Source organism: Canis lupus, chromosome 4 (genome assembly GCF_011100685.1).
Source record: "Canis lupus familiaris isolate Mischka breed German Shepherd chromosome 4, alternate assembly UU_Cfam_GSD_1.0, whole genome shotgun sequence".
NCBI lineage: Eukaryota > Metazoa > Chordata > Mammalia > Carnivora > Canidae > Canis > Canis lupus.
Genome location: NC_049225.1, coordinates 40,304,058 through 40,323,177, shown reverse-complemented (window position 1 = coordinate 40,323,177; position 19,120 = coordinate 40,304,058). Strand labels below are relative to the sequence as shown.

General features: G+C 45.9%; 2 protein-coding genes and 1 long non-coding RNA gene across 6 annotated transcripts in view; 2 read left to right on the top strand and 1 right to left on the bottom strand.

The window, feature by feature from the left end:
- Positions 1 to 2,101, top strand: part of ERGIC1 (endoplasmic reticulum-golgi intermediate compartment 1) — a 105,435-nt gene extending 103,334 nt beyond the window's left edge. For all 4 annotated transcript variants that reach the window (XM_038534743.1, XM_038534740.1, XM_038534742.1 and 1 more), the window contains one exon: positions 214 to 2,101. In XM_038534743.1, the coding sequence (XP_038390671.1) occupies positions 214 to 321 (108 nt within the window). In that variant the 3' untranslated portion in view covers positions 322 to 2,101. The remainder of the gene's footprint in view (positions 1 to 213) is intronic.
- LOC111095538 lies at positions 2,086 to 8,838 on the bottom strand. Its single transcript, XR_005358170.1, has 3 exons — positions 8,453 to 8,838; positions 6,229 to 6,449; positions 2,086 to 2,734 (listed from the first exon to the last, which is right to left on the bottom strand). It is a non-coding gene; the product is annotated as an uncharacterized LOC111095538 (long non-coding RNA).
- A 266-nt stretch (positions 8,839 to 9,104) lies between these two features.
- RPL26L1 (ribosomal protein L26 like 1) lies at positions 9,105 to 17,872 on the top strand. Its single transcript, XM_038534744.1, is given in 5 exon segments — positions 9,105 to 9,201; positions 9,204 to 9,271; positions 16,707 to 16,762; positions 16,764 to 16,845; positions 17,552 to 17,872. Coding segments are annotated over 5 exon segments (432 nt in total). The 3' UTR covers positions 17,681 to 17,872.
- The last annotated feature ends 1,248 nt before the right edge of the window (positions 17,873 to 19,120 follow it).

The following is a 19,120-nucleotide window of genomic DNA, read 5'->3' as shown; positions in this document are numbered from 1 at the left end:
AGATTTAAAGGAGCTGATAATGACTGCTTTTATTATTATTAAATTTGCCATCCAGTATGGAGAGGGCAGTTGTTGAGCTCTGGCGATGTTCCAGACCCTGCTGGTTATGGGGCAGAGTATCTGTACTTGCATAGCTCCATGGTATCATGATTTGGGAGGGGTCTGGCCTGGCGCTCCATCCAGCACTGACCTCTGACCTGCCCCTCCTCTCAGATCTGTGCCATCATCGGTGGGACCTTCACTGTCGCTGGCATCCTAGACTCCTGTATCTTCACAGCCTCGGAGGCTTGGAAGAAGATCCAGCTGGGCAAGATGCATTGATGACCCACTGGGCCCAATGGCCAAGGACCCAGGGAGACCGCCAGCCCTGCTTCCAGCGCCCTGTCTCCTCCTGCCCTCTTATCTGGCCCAGGATCTGGTTGGGGGAGGTCGGGGGTGGCTCACGGTTTTGCAGCTACCTCTTTTCCCCATCTTTAATTTTAGATGAATTCCACTGCCTGTGGTTGTGGTGCCCCTTTTCCTGGGGAGCCCCAAGACCAGAGTCAGGCATAGTGGGTTCGAGGATATCAGGGACCATTCCCTGGAGGGCTACAGTTCCTTCCTTCTTAGGGGAACAGCCCAGAATCCACGTCGACCAGGTCTCAGCCAGGCTTTGACAATCTTGAAGCTCCCACCATTTGGATGCACCAATCTACTGGGTTTCTTTCCTGGGCAACCAGCCTGCAGACCAGGCTCTCGGCTCTGGACCACTCTGCCCAAAGGTGCCTCCGCTCGGCGCCTTCAACAAAGAATGGAACGTCCCAGGCAAGCCCCTGAGATGTGGCGCCATAGATGGAACCCTCTCTTTTGCTCTGTCCCTTCTTGCCCATCCTGGAATCTGGCCTTGAGTCCCTCACCCCCACCCATTTCTTTTTCTCTGTGAGGCAGATGCCCAGTGTTTGGGTAGCAGTGGTGGTGACTTGGGTCTGCCCATTGGAAACGGTGGATGGCGAGTTCCCCTTCCTCTCTTCACCTTGTTTCTCTGACACCCCCCCCCCCCCGCCCCGCCAATGTGCCTCAGCCCCTGTGCTGTGTGGCAACAGCATCTCTTGGTGGAAGGGCTGGTTTTAACCTGGGAGACATCCTTTGAACACCAGACATGGTTTGTGTCCTTCTGTCCCAGACAGAAAGCATCCTTCTCTGCATCCCTAAAATAATCATGTCTCACCATCTTCCAGAGTTGCTGTCAGGCCAAGGCCTTAGGTGGGGGAAGCAAAGCAGACCAGTCCTTCTCCTGTCTTTGAACATCTATCTTCCAGGCTCCCGAGGGGTGCACAGCACTCGGACTTCTCTGCAGCCCAGTTGTGGCCCACTTGCCACTGAGTTCCCCCATCACGGGCCACACATGTGTTTCTGGTCCCTAGGGCAGCTCCACTGTCTTCCCACTTCTCCTGAGGTAGATCCCTACCCTGCTACTCATGCTCATCCTTCCCCTTTAGTCCTGAAAGGGAGCGGCAATGGTCCAGGCATGAATTCCACCCAGGGAATTTTAGGTACGCCCTTGTATCCCAGGGAGAGAGCTGCCTGCCTGTTTTCCATTTATATCAAGATTGTTTGCATACTTTTGTAATTAAGGGGTGTGTCCAGTGGAAGTTTTTAAATGATCTATATGGATAGCTCAAGTCTTTGCCATTTGTAATTTTTGGCTTTGGATTCCAATTAGAAAAGTGTCCCCTTCTGCATATGAGTTGACTGATGTTGTGAGTGTAAACTGCATTTGGTTATCTCTGCTATCTGTGGCCACTTGGATGGATTTTTTTTTTTTTTTTTTCCATTTTCTGTTCCACAGTTACTGAAAGGAGTCTCTTTGGTATGTGAATACCTGCACCTGGAGAGGGTGGGCAGGGTGGGGCGGGGAAATGTGTGGCATGCACATGAGTTGAAATTCCACTTTTATGCTTTTTAAAAAACAAACAAACTCTTGAGGACATGAGGGCTGTCGGTTTCCTATGGAAGAGACACCTCTGACCCGTTACTCTTAAAATCTCAAGGGGGAAAAATGGTTTAATTCTTTCCCCACTCATTGGGCTCAAATAGATTAAAAGGCTGATTTTCAGAAGTATTGCTGTGTGTTTCTTTCTACTTGACTGTGGCTGGCTAGCCTGGGGGCTGGGATCACAGTCAGAATGGAATTTAATTCTAGAGGAGAAAAATTGAGAAATGGGGAGAGGATCCATCAGGATGATCAGAAAATCCGGACCCCATGAAGCCAGCCCTTCCTTTGTTGAATCCCTACAGAATATGCCTGGATCTGCCAGTTTCAAGCTGCGTAGCCTCAGACAAGGTCCTTACCACTCTGTGCCTCTTTTTTCCTCAGGTGAAAATGAGGAAAGTAAAATACAACAGTCTCATGGAACTGTCATCAAAATTAAATCTATAAAATGTGCAAGTCAGTCATCCTGGATCAGAGCGAGTTCATGTATGCAGAAAAGGGGTACATGGTAAAATTTCAAAGATAGGAGTTGTTCCATATAGGTATTCCAAAATAGAATATAATCTCTTTGAGAACAGGCTAACATATTTTCCCACAGCTTTGAACCAAGGGCTGCTCTGCATAAATGAAAAGTTTCATAAACTCTTCTTGACTTCCAAGGATCTGGCATTCCTTGTTCAACCTTCAGCTCAGGAAAGGGGGGCACCATCATCAGCTGAGATTTACATGGCTGTTTACCATCCAGTCCTTCAGGGCTTTCACCTAGAACAGCACAAACATGGATCATTCACCACGGATGAAATGTGGGCATGAACCAGCCTGCAAGAAACTCTTCCCTGATTCCCTCCATTCTCTCTTTAACTCCTGATACTAGAGTCACTGTGACCCTCAAAGCTCAAGGTCAATAGTAATATGCTTACAGGTAGTAAGTGTGTGTTTCCCAAACCTGTCTATGCCAGCTGTGCTCTGTGCTGTAATGATGTGAGAATAGATTGAAAAATGGAAGAATCTAGTACAACTAAGTTGTCTACTTCACAGATACCTGATAAAGGTGAGCCGCCACCCCTTCCTCAAAATGCTCCTGAATTAGAGTGAGCAAGACTCCTTACCTAAAAGACTTGGGGCAGGGGTGCAGGGGGATGTCCTTGAGGATTCTATATCACGTGGAAATGGTCTAATAAGTTCCCCGCGTTAAAGTAACCCAAAACTGGAACTCTTGGGTTGGTTTATGTAAGTACACAGTTCATGCAAGGAAAATGAAGAACTCAGCAGTTTCTCAATGAAAAAGCTGTGCTTCAGGGTCAAAAGATTGGTGAATGTATTTTAAGTGGACATAAACCATTTAAGGTAGGTGTCATTTTTATGATTTCTCTCTTAAACCAATTCTTTCGATTATCTCAACCCAGAACAGATCACAGCATTTTTGTGTAAGAGGAATTCTCGTTCAGGGATTGTGGCACACACTCACAGAAGGGGTGGTCATAGGTCTGGGGCTGTGGCAGGTCAGACAGAAATGACTTCCCCTGGGTGCGGGGAGGGGTTGCAGGTGCACAAGAGGTGAAGTTACAGAGGTATATCAGGGAAGAGAGTCGCTCAAGTCCTGCAGCCCATGCTGCCTGAGGGGGTCAGATATTGCAGAGTGGGTGTGAGGCTTGGGAAGAAGTGGGATGTAGCAGTGGAGCTTATAAGTGGCAGCTGTAGTTCGTTTTTATTACTCTATGTCACAGATTCTTTTTTGATTCTTGCTAGAAACAAAGATACACAATTTCTCAATGGGGCAGGCCACTGGTGGTCCTAATCCCTTCTTAAGAAATTGGCTCAGTAGCTGCTCCAGCAGATAGCTGCCGTGTTCAGGAATGTGAGAGGGAGACTGTGCGAAGAACATTCCCCCAAGACTTTTTTCCGTTCCCAGCTGTTGTCTTTGGTCAGTCATGTAGTGATGAGGTCATGCACTTTATTCTGACCAAAATAAAGTTATTACTTCTTCCCTCTTGTAGAAACAGCTACCCTAGTTGGGCATTCTCCACGTGCCAGGCAAGGAATGATTGTTTGGGCCTTGTCTTTCTCAGTCCTCACAGCAATCCTACCCAGTGGGTGTTAACCTCCTTTTTACAAAGGACAAAACAGTAACTTTTCTCCGTCACACAGTCAGCAGGTGGTAAAGTTAGAATTCAAACTCCTGTCCGCCTGACTCCAGGGTTATGAAGAATTGTATGGTTCGGCCTCAATCCCCAAGAGCATCTTATCCATGTCCAAAGGGGGAACTGGCCCCCACCCCCCAAAAAGGAGGAAATTGAAAGTAGTGAGGGTACTTTTGGTTTTCTTCCTTTTAAACAATCTGCAGGGGAAGCTAAATTGAACACTTGGGGATCCTCTTAAAAATTTAGGGCCCTTAAAACATTTTAATTACGCAAATAATACATGCTCATGACCCCACTGGAGAAAAATCAGAAAAGAGCAAAAAAGGAAAAATTAAAGTGAGCCCTGATTCCACTAACCAGAGATAATCATTGTTAACATTTTAGTGATATTCTTCCGTAAACAGAATGGGATCGTGCTGTTAATACTATTTTGTAGTTTACTCTTTTCAGAGTAAATAGACCTCCAACAATAGACCTCCTCCTATGTTAAGGACTATGGATCTCATCATTATCTTTATTGGCTGCAAGGTAATAATATGCATATTGAGTATCTAATTGTGGTTCATGTTCATCCTCTGCTCCCATCTCATTCAGAACCTATTTGGGGTGCCTGACTTGCTCAGTCGGTAGATCATGTGACTCTTGATTTCAGGGTCATGAGCTCAAGCCCCATGTTGGGTGTGGAGCCTATTTTAAAAAATCATTCAGGACCTTTTATTTTTTTTAAAGAGCTCTCAAGAGTGCAGGTGTGAGTGGGGGTAGGGGCAGAGGGGGAGAGAGAGAGAATCAAGGAGCATACTCCCCATTGAGCAGGGAGCCAGACAGGGCTCAATCTCACAAACTCATGACCCTGAGATCACAACTTGAGCCAAAATCAAGAATTGCACACTTAACCAACTGAGCCACCCAGGTGCCCCAAAGAACCTGTTTTTTCACCTGTGAAAGGAACAGTTCAGAGGATTGTTTACCAGATTAAATAACAGTGTTTGTAAAATTTAGCACAATACCTGACATTAAATGCTCAGGCAAGTAAAATTAGCCATTACTATTCATTTAATAATAATTTCTACCGTTTATTAAGTGCTTACTCTGTGCCAGGTACTGTGCTAAGGGTTCATTTAACCCCAGCATGAAACCAATGAGGTAAGTACTGTTATTACTCCCATTTCTCAGATGAGGAAAGTGAGTAACCAAAAGGCTAAATATCTTCCCCAAAGTTGCACAGCCAAGAAGTGATGGAGATCCAAACCCAGGCAATCAGAATCAGGACTCACATATTTCCCCACCATACCACTCTCTGCCTCAGAGACATAAAAATATTCCCTGGGTATTTCCTCTGTGCTAGCACTGTCCTAGGTCCTGGGCTTCTATACTAGTTCCTGTGCATGTTTCCAAGGGTGGACATGAGGCAAGATAGTAGTCGATCCCACTAAGTCCTCATTAGAGTGACCGAGCCTCAGGCTCTCAAGATCTTATCTGGTGATGTCATTGCACCTGTCTTAATTTTACTGAGCTGTGGGGCAAGGGGTGTAAAGAAATGCCTCCCCACCCTGGTTGATCATGAATATACCTTGATTAACCTGGGTTGTAAATGATCTGTCTTCATGGTTGCCCTCCACCAGTGAGGATGTGTGCTCCTTGTGATCAAGGACTACATCTCTGTCTTCCGCAGATCTCCTTGATCTAAGCCTGTACTGTGGCTAAATTACTAGTACCTGTGAATAAATTGATGAGCAAATGGATAGATGTTGAAGTAAATGAGTAGGCAAATGAGTTAAGAATGAGCATGCTAGATAAGAGATGCATGCACAGAGGAGGAGCCAGTGAGTGAATGAATGAATGTATGAATGAATGAACTTGGGGGGGGGTAGGGGACCTTAGGTCTGATGAACCCTGTAAGGACTGCTGGAGAAGAACCCTCTGACTTTCTATGAGCAGTCCTAAGAGCTTCTACTACTGCCTTGCCCATGGAAAGTGACTTCCTTCTTTCCCCCGTCCCAACTTTGAGATATAATGGAGCTTTAACACTGAGTTTAGGGCATACAGCAGGTTGAGTTGATACACTCAGGTATTGCAAAATGATTACCATAGTAGCTTAGTTTACACTTCCATCACCTCACATAATTGCCATTTCTTTTTTGTGGTGAAGACATTTAAGATCCTCCTTTCTCATGCTTCTCCTCCAAACTGCCTTTCTCTTGGAACCTGGTGGCCTTTGCTGTTGCCTCAACATGTTTCACACCACTTTCCCTGCTGCCATGGCTTGTACAAACAGCCCCGGTGTTGGCCATCCTCCCTGCGTCTGAGGGCCAGAAGTCTCCAACACCGGCTGAAACCTGAAATAGAACCCATCAGATTCAGGGATCAAGGCAGATGCCCTGGTTGAAAATGACTATGGGTAAATGCTGGTGTTTAACATTGCATCAGCATATGCCTGAGGACACTAATAAACGGAGAGCAGGGGGCCTGCCTGAGTCGAGCAAGACAACCCCCTCTCTGAATTCCATCTGTTAACTGAGACTGAGCTCCACAAAGTCTGACTTCTCTCTGACATGTGGCACCAAGTAGGTGCTTAATACATATGAACTGAATGAATTTTTTTTTTTTTTTTTTAATTCATGAGGGACACAGAGAGGCAGGGACACAGGCAGAGGGAGAAGCAGGCTCCACGAGGGGAGGCTGATGCAGGTCGATCCCAGGACCCCGGGATCATGACCTGAGCGGAAGGCAGACGCTCAACCACTGAGCCACCAGGCGGCCCAAATCACTTCTTTCAAAGAATGAGCAGATCAATCCCCGGGAGTCCCCGGCACAGCGAGGCCTTTCCTTTCCTCGGGTTGCGCGGGGTGTCTCTGCCGGACTCGCCGTCGGGGGGCGCTCGCGCCTGCGGGCGGTCTTCCCGGGAGGGGAGGCGGAGCTAGGACGCGACTGGGCGGGGTGCAGCGAGGTGGGGGCGCGGGGGGCGCGGGGGGCCCAGGGTGGGCGGGGCCGGGAGGGGCGGTGGCCGCGAGCTCGGGCTGCGGAGGCCCAGGGGGCCCCTCCCCCCAGGTGTGCTGAGCATGTTTACAGCAGAGAACGCTGTTTGCGTGGTTGGGAGTTACTGGCGAAAGTGTGAAAGTTGAGGGCTCGTGGATGTGAGGCCCGACTTTAGGGCTCTCCTGGAGCAAGTCCTTCTGCTTCATTAGGAATAGTGGCTTACTGTAATTGAGTTCTAAACACTCCCAATGGATCGGCTCATCTAATCCTCATAACAACTCTGAGTCACCTACTAAGCTCATCCCCCTTTCACAGATAAGAAAACTGAGGCTCAGAAACATGGAGGCGTCTCCCCAAGGTCAAGCACCATGAGGGGTCCAGGTCCGACTCTACAACCCTAGCTCTCCCCCCGCAGGGCTAAAAGAAATAACTTTTTTTTTTTTTTTTAAACTAGGGGGAAGCTTTGAAAGACCAGGCGAGGCAGTTGGTTCTCACAATCTCCAAACATTGCTGCACCTCAAAATCTTTGGCTGGGCAGGAGGTGGGGAGTACTTGCTTTAAAACCCAGACCTAGGGACAATCTAGAGGTGACTGGGTGGCTCAGTGGTTGAGTCTGCTTTTGGCTCAGGTGTGATTCCCTCAGTCCTGAGAACAAGGCCTGCATGGGGCTCCCCGCAGGGAGCCTGCTTCTCCCTCTGCCTACCTCTCCGCCTCTCTGTCTCTCATGAATAAATAAAATCTTTATTAAAAGTAATAAAATAGGGCAGCCCGGGTAGCTCAGCGGTTTAGAGCTGCCTTCACCCCGGGGCGTGATCCTGGAGACCCGGGATCGAGTCCCACGTCGGGCTCCCTGCATGGCGCCTGCTTCTCCCTCTGCCTGTGTCTCTGCCTCTCTCTTTCTCTGTGTCTCTTATGAATAAATAAATAAAATCTTTAAAAAAATGATAAAATAAAGTAAAACCCCGACCTACCACTGCCTGGTTTCATAGGACTGTGATGGAGCACAAAGATTTGCATTTTCGACAGGCTTCTCAGTGATTTTGAAGGAGCAAGTCAGCGCATTGCATTTGGATCATAAATGCTTAAGCACCCGACAATATGTCTAGGTCACCCCTGCGAGGGGTAACAGTGGCAAAGAAAGAGTTTAGAATAAGAAAGGCTACTGGTGTACCTATTTTTTTTAAAGATTTTATTTATTTATTCATGAGAGACAGAGAGAGACGGGGGGGCGGGGGGGGGCAGAGGGAGAAGCAGGCTCCACGCAGGGAGCCCGACGTTGGGACTCGATCCCGGCTCTCCAGGATCAGGCCTGAGCTGAAGGCGGCGCTAAACGGCTGAGCCCCCCGAGCTCCCCCGGGTGTACCTATTTTTAAAACACCAGCGGGCCTTTGTTGCAGGCCGTACAGAAGTATGCCCTTTCTCCCCGGCGGTGCCGACTCTCGGTGGTTCCTGGCCGCACAGCCCTGGGACGCATCGCCCCGCTGGCTGGCGTGAGCCGCTGCGCTCCCACCCCAAGTCGCAGGGGGCGCCACCCAATCTCGTTCCGACGCGAATGGGGCTCGGCTTCCTTTGTACGCTCGCGCGGCAAGGAAGGCCTCACTTCCGGCCTTGCGCGCCTGGGGTCCGAGGCTAACGGGCGCGAGGTGAGTGAACAGACGCTGGTGTTTTGTCCGAGTGCGAAGGACTCCGCCGCACTGGATCGTTCCCCCGTGTGCCCCGTGTGCCGCGGTGGCGCCCACCTCCCCAGAGATCTCTTAGCGTGACCCCCAACTGTGCATTCTTCTCCAGCGCGAACCTTCCTCCCGCAGGGAGCCTCGAGGCCGCAGGGCCGCCGCCTTCCCACGCCCCCTGTGGTCAGGCCGGTTCCCCCAGGCTGGCCTTACACTGTGTAACACCCAGGCCCTTCACTTCCCCCATTCTCCTCCCCGGGTCATCCTCGTAGGCACCCTTCTCCCCGGTCATCCCGACTGAGCACCCTTCTCTCCTTCCCACGCCTGTCACTGCAGATGTTCAGCATGAACTTCAACCCCTTCCTGACGTGGGGCTGCAGCACACACCGCAAGCGCCACGTCAACGCCCCCTCGCACGTGCGCAGGAACATCATGTCTTCCCCCACTCCAAGGAGCTGCGGCAGAAGTGCAACGTCCTCTCCATGCCCATCCGCAAGGACGACGGGGTCCAGGTTGGTCTCCCTCGGGCTCTAGTTACCCAGCTGCGTGTCACTGTGCTGCCACCTCAGAATGTCACGTGTGCTTGGACGTGGGGGAGGGAGTCTTAGACTCCCAGGCCCTCAGGACCCTGGCAAATAATGTTACCCTGCAGATGTGTTGGATCAGAGATGGGGCCACAGCCACGAGAGTGTGCCTCCCCAGCTTAACTGAGAGCATTCAGATGCAATTCTTTAATAATACGATTGTTTAAGAAAAATAATATAGCATCCAAGCAAAACTTGGCTTTTCGATTTAGTGCGTTGGCTGCAAGTTTCCCCCAGCGCTGTTCAGGGTGGCTCTTTGACCCAGATTCTCCCAGAGAAAGCACTATGATAAGAGTAATGTTTCAGTATCACTGAGTATACTGGAGGCTGGGCATTTGGTGGTACTGGATTTGGCAGAGAGAATAGAGAGGCAGCAAGTCAGAAGCATGAAATTATGAGGGAGAATGAGCCTTCTTAGAAAGTATAAGCTGTCTGTTCTTCCTAGAGCTTGGGATGCGTGTTAAGAAAGGGAGAGTGGGGGATGATTGCAATAGACAAGGTGCTAGATTACCTCCTTGAAGGAGTATTTATGGAGCAGGCCCTGTTCTAGACATGAGCAGTAAGCAGGACTGACAAGGCACCTGTCAGCAGGGAGCTCATTTTAGAGCAGGGATTCCCAAGCTCAGCACTGTTGACATCTTGCACTGGATACTTTTTGCTGTGAGGAGCTCTCCTGTGCATGGTGGGATGTTTAGCAATATCCCTGGCCTCTCCCTACTAGGTGCAGTAGTACCTCCTCACGTTTGTGACAAGCAAAAATATTTCCAGATATTGTCAAATGATCCTGTGGAGGGAGAGGCAAAATCCATCCCCTCTTCCCCTAATTGAGAACCGCTGTTTTGGAGAATGAAATGGGATAAGGCTAAAGGGATTTGGTGTGTCTTCTAAGGCATTGGGATACTTTGAAACTTTGAGGAACATTTTGAGGAGAAGCTTGAAACCAGGGGATTACTTAGCCTGAGGCAATGACAGGAATAGAGTGGAAAGAATAGTTCAGAGGTATGATCAACAGTTGCAACTTCTCTTCTAGGTCCTCCTCATTAGACATGTTCTAGAATGGGGGAATTACAAATACATATAAGGACTAGGTAGGCAAATTTAAAAAGAGAAGTTGGCTGATGGCAAGAAAATAGCAACTGGAAAGCCCACACCTCATTTAAAGGAGATTGTGGTGTACCTTCAGCCCATCGCTACCATAGGGAAATGTAGGATCCTTGTCAGATTCTTGATTTTGCAAGAAAACTGGAAGGTTTAGATTTTCTTCCTGGCTCCCCTTTCCTTCCAGCTACTACTCTCTGTTCCACATGTATAGCCAGCATCCACCAAAGAGTTGTCTACGCTTCCTCACTTCCCCATATATATGTAGACCCTCTCCAGTCTGATCTGTATCTCACTACTTTATAGAAATTGCTTTTGGCTGAGATCACCGATAACCTGTTTGTGACTAAATCCAGTGGACACATCTTGGTCTCATCATGCTTGACTTTTTCAGCAGCATTTGGTGTAGGTAGCACTGCCTTCCTTCTTAAAATAGTCTGGTTTTTTGGCTTCTGTGACCCTTCCGGCTCACTTTACTTCTGACTTCTCAGACTCCTTTGCTGGCTGTTTCTCCTCTGATCTCTAAATGCTGGTTTGTCAGGGCTTGCACCTGATCTGACCTCTCATCTTGCCTACATTGCCTACTTGGGGGACAATATCTATTCTGAGAGCTTTCAGTGTCCGCCCAATGCTAACAACCCCCTCTTTTGTATCCCAGTCCAATCCACTTTCCAGAGCACAGACCTGTGGATCTATCTATATGCTGAACATCTTTACCTAAAAATCTTGTAGTCGTCTCAAGCTTCCAATCTGGGAGTACTCTTGATCGGAACACTGCTACTACCTATAATCTGCTTTTCCTCCCATCTTTCACACTTTGATAAGCAACACCTTTTCACCTGCCTGTGCCATAAACCTTTAAATTCTCCCTAACATCTCTCTTATCCCTACCCATTTCTAACATGTTACTTAATCTTATTGATCCTATCTCTAAAATAAGTCTTGAATCTGACCACACCTTTACATTTCCAGTTTGGTTCAAGACATCTCCAGCTTCCAGTCTTACCCTGGTCAGGCATTCTCCACAGAGGGGCATTTTTTTGCAAATCAGGTTCTGCTTAGAACCTATCTTTGGTGCTAAATTGTTTACTATGAATGTAAAATCATTGACAACAAAGCCCTGTGTGCCCCTGTCCTGGTTTCCTTGTCCAGTCCTCCCCTCATCCTGTTATACCCCTATGTGCTCTGTACTTCAGACACACCGGCCTTTTCAGGTCCTTAAGTATGTCTTGATCTTTGCTCCCTCAGGTCTTTGCCCAGAAGCCTCCCTCTGCCTGGAGTTCTCTTCCTTCTCCTCTTTGCCTGACTGACTCCTCATTTCTCAAGTGTTTTCTTAAATGTCAGTTCCCTAGAAAAGCCTTCCTAGACAAAGTAATCAGCATGGTATCATAGCACCCTCCATTTATACTTGTTTCATAGCGATGAACACAATTTGAATTTATTTCTTTTTAAACTGAGGCATACTGGGCCCACCTGCAGCTGCTGGAGCTTGTCTTCCTCCACACTGAGTATCCCGATATCCACCCCTGCCAGTGCCTGTCTGCACTCACCCTGCTCCCTGAGTCCAGGATCCAGGTGGTTCCAGAATAGGTGTGCCAAGTTACGGCATCACAGCTGGAAATCGTTTCAACCTTCAGCCAGGCCGGAGCTTTCACTCCACCACTCTGCTTATGGAACTGAAGTGAAGTGATTGAAGTCCCAGCTGCCTCTTGAGATAATGTGAACTGCCCGTCACATCCCAGCAGGGTTGGAGAGGGAATCTCTGGCCCTAACTCCCAAGGTCAGAATTTTAAAACCTGTTCTCTCTCTGAAGACACTGATTCAAAGTTGGACTCGTGGGAGGAACACTTCTTTTCTGCCTTTGGTAACTCTTAAGGATTCTAGGCGAGTTCAGGATAAGCTCAGAGGAACCATGACTGACATCCAGGGAGACACACATCAGAATACTGTGCTTTCTGGCCCGTGTTAAGGCCACATCAAGGTTCTCCTCAGTGAGAGTTTACCAGTTCTCTCCGGCCTATGAAGCTCCTTCACCTTTCTCATGTGAACCTTTACCCATGCCTAGTTCTTCTTTCTCTGTAGCACACTGCCCCCTGCCCCTGCACCCAAAATAGTCACATTCGTTTTGACCCCTGCATCTCCAGATCTGCACATGTTCAATTCAGTTTGCATGCCTACTTCTTCTTGCCTCTTATTTTTTGGACTGGCTTTTTAGAACTCATTATCTCCTTTGCAAGAACGCTTCGGCTTAGCCTGGTTTCCCCTTGTGCCTGGCAGCTGCTACATTCTTGTGCTTCCAAGGCTGGTATGCTTAAACTTCTTCTACTCTATCTCCTTCATCCTCCTCCTGTGCCCAGGATTTACTGCCTTTTTTTTTTTTTTTTCTTAAATGTGACCTATCATCTTTACATTCATTTGTAGCTCCAGTGATTCTGTATCAGGATTATTTCGAGTCCCCTGCCTCTAGCTTTTCTACTTTTTACATATTACTCTCTTTAGAAATCTGTAGTAGCCTCCAGTTGCTACCAAATGATGAAAACCTTTTGGTTACTCTCCCAGACAATTAACTAGTATTTCTACCCAACAGGGCAGTTTTGCAGATCTTATGGTCCCCAGTGTACAATGTATGTCTGTCTTGGAGCCACTCCTTCCCATTTGGGAACCATATGAATGAATACCTCTCTCTCTTGCAATCTCTGCCCCATCCCCCTCTGAAGTCTGAAACTTTCTGTAATCCTGATTTTGTACCTGTTACTTCTGTCACTCCAACATTCTGTTTAAACCTTGTTATTGTACTTCTGTATGCTATTAATGAATTGTTGTTTTTTTTTTTTTAATGTTATTTACTTATTCATGAGAAACACAGAGAGAGGGAGGGGCAGAGACACCAGCAGAGTGAGAAGCAGGCTCCTCACGTGGAGCCTGATGTGGGACTTGATCCCCGAACTGGGATCACGCCTTGAGCCAAAGGCAGATGCTCAAACACTGAGCCATCCGGCCGTCCTTTAATGGATTGTTAAATGTTTCCACAAATGGAAGAGAAATAAGTAAAAGTAAGGCATAATTTATATGTAGTAAAATGCACAGGTGAGTTTTGGCAGATGAAAAGCCATGTAGCTATCACCAGAAATACAATCAGGTAAGTTCCTATGTGCCCTGTTCCAGTTAGTAATCACATATTTGCATGTTTATTCATTAACTCCTTATTACCCATTACATTAAGATGAGGCCAGAGAATTTTTCTTTTTTGTTGCCTGACCTCAGAGCAGAGCCTGGCACCCTCAGCGGCACAGCTGTTATTTGTTGGATGAATGAAAAAATTATAGAGTGGATAGAATTAAGTGACATAAACAAAAGGAAGACCAGGGAGAAGATGTGGCCATTTTTTCAGTGCCTAAGAGGCATGCATTCAGTGCCTCTGAGGTATGAATTGTTTCCTTTGTAGATAGGAAGAACCTGAAACTCAGGTTCAATAATAAAGAAAATGAGTATCTAGGCCAGGAATACAGGTCTGACTCCAAAGGCTATATTGGACAAACACTTCTCCACCAGGAGAGTAAAATAGTCCCAAGTGGGTTTGTTACAACTGCCTTTTCTCTTTTGGGATCTTCTGAAGCTCACCCACTACTGCGTCGGTCAGGACTCTCCATCCTGCGTGACAGAGGAAATTAAAACTGTCACCCACCTTTCTGAACTCCTGGCTCCAGACCCTCTGACTTACCTTCAGTTCTACCCCTGTTGTCTTTGTTCCCTCCTATTGTGATGAAAGAAATATTCCTGTTTCTGTCTAAAGTGAATCCATCTGCCATTGTATACAGTGGTCTTCCATTCTCTTCTCTTGAGATCCTTCCATCCATTACCCCTTTTCTCTGTAGTTTCCTTTAACTTTTCCTTTATACTTGCTCATTCTCATAGCATTTAAGCACATTCATATTTTCATTTCTTTAAAAATAAGAAATTATCACTTAACTTCACATCTCCCTCTAGTATATGTACTCTCTCATGCTCTTCACAGCCAGGCTCCTTGGGACTGTTGTGTTGTTTTGTTTTGTTTTTTACCTTCACCTTCTCATTTCTCTATACTCATTGTCTTACTATAAATGGCTTCCATCCCTCTGCTCCACTGAAAGCACACTTACCATGATCACCAGTGACGAGTTTGTTGTCACATTTGTTCCTTGATCCTTCCTGTAGTTGACCATTCCATGGTTTGACATTCTTTCCTTGGCTGCTGTAACCCCTCAGTCCCCTGATTTCCCATTCTCTATGGCCACTCCAGTCTCTCTTACAAGCTTTTCTAAAATGTTGACTTTTCTCGGATTTCTACATTCTTCCCTCATACCACCAGCTCCCTGAGCAAAATCAGGCTCCGAATTGTCATCCTTGGAGGACTCCCAGGTCCTTGTTGCCAACCCAGTTGATCTTCCAGCTGTGTATGAAATTCTCTACTAGAACGTCATGAGATGCCTCAAATTCAGCATGTTCCCAACTACAGTGTTTTTTCCTAACATCTTTCTTATCCCATGTTCCATGCTTCTGGGAAAGGCATATCCATCTAGTTGCCAACCAGACTCTGGATGCCATCTTTGCCTTTTCTCCCTCCCCTTTCCAGGCCAGCCAGGTTAGTTTTGTCCTGTCCATTTCCTCACTGGGGCTAGCATTTGTCCAATTTTCTTTAAGCAGGGTCCTTTGGACTCATTTTATTAATGTCTTTTGTCAGTCTTGAGGATGGTTAAGAGGGGCTTTTTCACAGACTTTTCCACATAAAAGTCTCTGGTCATACATAGTGTGGTGGATTTTCAGTGAAGACCACCTTGGTACATAAGCTGAACAATCTAAATAGACATTTTAGGAGTATTGAGATTCTCCAGTTTTTTATATGTGTGATATTTTCTTTAAGTTTATTATAATCAGCATCAGTTATATTGTAGCTCCTGTTTAGTAGGCTTGTGCTGGGCCACCTGGGTGGCCGTCTCAGGGTGTGATCCTGGGGTCCTGGGATCGAGTCCCACATCAGGTTCCCTGCAGCAAGCCTGCTTCTCCCTCTGCCTGAGTCTCTGCCTGTCTCTCTCTGTGTGTCTCTCATGAATAAATAAAATCTTAAAAAAAAAAAAAAAAAAGGCTGTGCCTTCAGGGAAACCGTAATCTAGGTGGTTATGAATGGTATTGGCACGTAAGTAGATATTTAGTATGTGAGAACAGCCCAAGAGATTTTAATTTAACATTTTAATTTTTTTCTGACTATAAAATATTTGTTAATTATAGAAATCTTGAAATTTGGGGGGCACTGGGGTGGTTCAGTAGATTGAGTGTCTGATTCTTGGTCTCATGCAAGGTTGTGAGTTCAAGACTCCAGTTGAGTTCCATGCTGGGCATGGAGCTTTCTTTAAAAAAAAAAAATATTGAAATTTGGAAGAATATACATTTTTTTAAAAAGTCATTTGTAATCCTGTTTCCTGGTAACCATTACTGACATTTAGATAGATTTCTATTGCATTGTGTTTTATATATATATATAATGTATACACAAGATTCAGACTATATTTCATATAAAGCTTTGTTTTCTTTTTTTTCTTAAGGTTCTATCTTGAGCATTTTCCTAGGTCATGTGTTATTTTTTGAAAACGTATTTTAAATGGTTGCATGAGAGTCTCAGTATAAGATCTTTTTTTTTTTTTTTTTAAGATTTTTAAAATTTACTTATTCACAAGAGAGACAGTGAGAGAGAGGCAGAGACAGGAGAAGTAGGCACCATGCAGGGAGGCTGATGTGGGACTCAGTCCCAGGGCTCTGGGATCACACCCTGAGCCCAAAGACTGTCACACACCACTGAGCTACCCAACCGTTCCTCAGTATATCTTTAACCATCTTCTCCATTTAATCAGTTGGGAGCGATTATATTTTTTCTTTCTTAAATTTTACATACTTTTATTTAACGGAGATAAAATTGATGATATGACTGTGTTAGTTTTGGGTGTGTAATGATTATACTTCTTTACTCTCAGGACTAGTTCTGTGACGGCCATCCTAGTTCAAGGAATTTTTTGTTTAAGATAAGAAAAAAATTCAGGTGAAGAATTTTACCTGACTTAGAACAACACAGCAGATTTATAGCCAAAAAATAGCTAACTTTTGACTGCTAGGGTTAATCTTCTGTGCAAAAAGTTGCATGTTAGTCTGTGTGTTCCTGATAATTAGTTTCCTCACTGTAATGTTCATGTATTAAAGTGGGGGGGGGGGGATTCTCTTCTGCATTTTCTCTTAGGTGGTTCGAGGACACTGCAAAGGTCAGCAAATTGGCAAGGTAGTCCAGGTGTACAGAAAAATATGTCATCTACACGGAGCGGGTACAGCTTGAGAAGGCTAATGGTACAACTGTCCATGTGGGCATTCACTTGAGCAAGGTATGGTCTGGGACTGAGTGGTGGTAGCAGCTGGGTAGTGTAGTGCTGTTGTTAGAGTTCGTGTGTTGGTACTGTCTACTCAGGTGCCCCAGGCAAAGACTTCTAGAGGGAGGTCAGGCAGGCTTGCTCGATTCACTGGCTTAGTGATAATATCAAGGGTCCAGAATTCTTTCTTGTCTGTTTTGTCATCCTTGGTGAAGGCTCTGACTTTGAGCAGATTGCAAGAGGATTCCAGGTATTGTGAGTATCACTTTCCTACTAGATGATGTCCAGGGAGAGAAGAGAGAACATCTCTTCCTGTGGCCTTCACACTCACTGTGCACTCTGATTTCTGGCTCTGTAGTATAGGGTCTTTCTCCTCCAGAGTTTCAGATAAGGGCAGAAATGGTGAGTTTTACTTATCCTTATGATCTGTGGTCATATTTGGCTGGTGAAAATACAGAAGATTTTTAAACAATGCATTTTGCCAGCCAGGGGATGAGAGACAAACCAGAAGCATGTTGGTAGTATAATTTTTCCCAGCCCAAATTGTATTTGATATCACTAAACTATCTAACTGGTCTCGTAGATCCTCAGGAGTTAAAGGGTAGGAGGTGGGTAGCAGAAGGAACCCAAACTGCTATTGTTGGGAAAAGCTCTTCTGTACAAAATAATTGTAATTATAAATCCTTCTCATTTATTTCATCTGTTTTCTCACTCTTAACAGGTAGTTCTCATCAGGCTAAAACTGGACAAAGATCGGAAAAAAATTCTTGAACGCAAAGCCAAATCTCGACAGGTCGGAAAAGAGAAAGGCAAATATAAGGAAGAACTTATTGAGAAAATGCAGGAGTGAATGTAACCTGTTGTGCAAGCCCGGTTTAACTGTAGACTTTTAGCCTGGTGTGTGTTCCTTGGAAACTTAAGATGTCTGCCAAACACTTCATTTCCTTCCTGTTTTGTTATTGATAATGTAGCTTTGTAAATCTGCCTTTGCTGTTTTGATTAATTATTTTATAAATAACAGTGGAAATGTTCCTAATTTGAAGGGGAATTTGCATTGTTTTATTGATAACATTCATTCTACTATCAATTCCTCGATGCCATTCTTTCCTGTGTTTAGTGTATCAAGCAGTGGAATAGCAGTGGTAGGCTACCTCTGTTCCTGCCTGGACCCTCATGCTGATGGGGTAGACAGGGTGCTGGTCCCTAACTCAAGGATTTGTCCCGCTCAGTGGTAGTCATGATATGAACTGGCACATCTAAGACCTCACTGAGTGGCTGGTGCTGTTTTGCACAACTGTATCTCAAGCTTGATGGCCCTCTTCCATTCATGCTCCAACCAAACCAAATGGCATGCAGCTCCCTGAACAGGTTGCCCTTCCCAAGGTCTGACTTTGCAAATTCATTTCCAAATGAAAGAAATGTCCTTCCTTTCACCTGGAGCTAACTCAGGAAACTGATGACAGCCTGTAGGCAAGATTTGGCTCACAGATTACATTTGTCCTGCTATTGTTTTCATAATTTTAATAGGTCAATTTCCAACATTTAAAAGTTGAGGGATTTAACAGAAATCTAGATCTTGCTTCATTTGGTTGCATGGGGCCCTGGTCCTACATAGCATCAGTTGTGTGGTGCTCAGGGGCTGGCTGCTCCCTATTCAGTTTGCTCCACTCATGTACCCAACTTGCCCCCTTCCCCGCCCCCCCCCCTCAGCATCTTGAGTTTTAGACTCCAGGTCTAACTGCAATCAACCCTAACATAAGTTCACTCCTTAGTGAGTTTTAGATAGAGACGACACCAGGTGGTGGTATACAAAGGAAACCTTATTGCAGCAAATAAGATTATAGGGGTTAGCTTCCAAATCCATGACTCCCCAAGTAGGGGTGAATAGGCTTCTTTTATTTAGGATTACGATGAATATTCAGAGAAGTTTCTTCATTGTGGGTAGAGGTGGGCACAAACAAACATGCCTATTGAAGCATTGTATGTTATATTAATGAGATTTGTTCTCCTGGGGTGGGGATTTTAACACTATAATGAAGCAGAGGTAACTACTGGACAAGGGGAGGGAGTTATGGGCCCGCTCCAAGAGCCAATATAAATTGGATTGGGTCTTGGATTTATCTCAGGGAAGGAATACAGGGCCTTGCTTACTTTTGAAACAACCCCGGGGGAGGAGTTTTACCACTGATTTGATGGCCTAGTAAAATCTGTTAGTTTTTGCATTCTAACTGGGCTGCCTTTGTTCCTTAAAATCCTTAAAAATCCTTTTTTTTTTTTTCAAACATCTTTA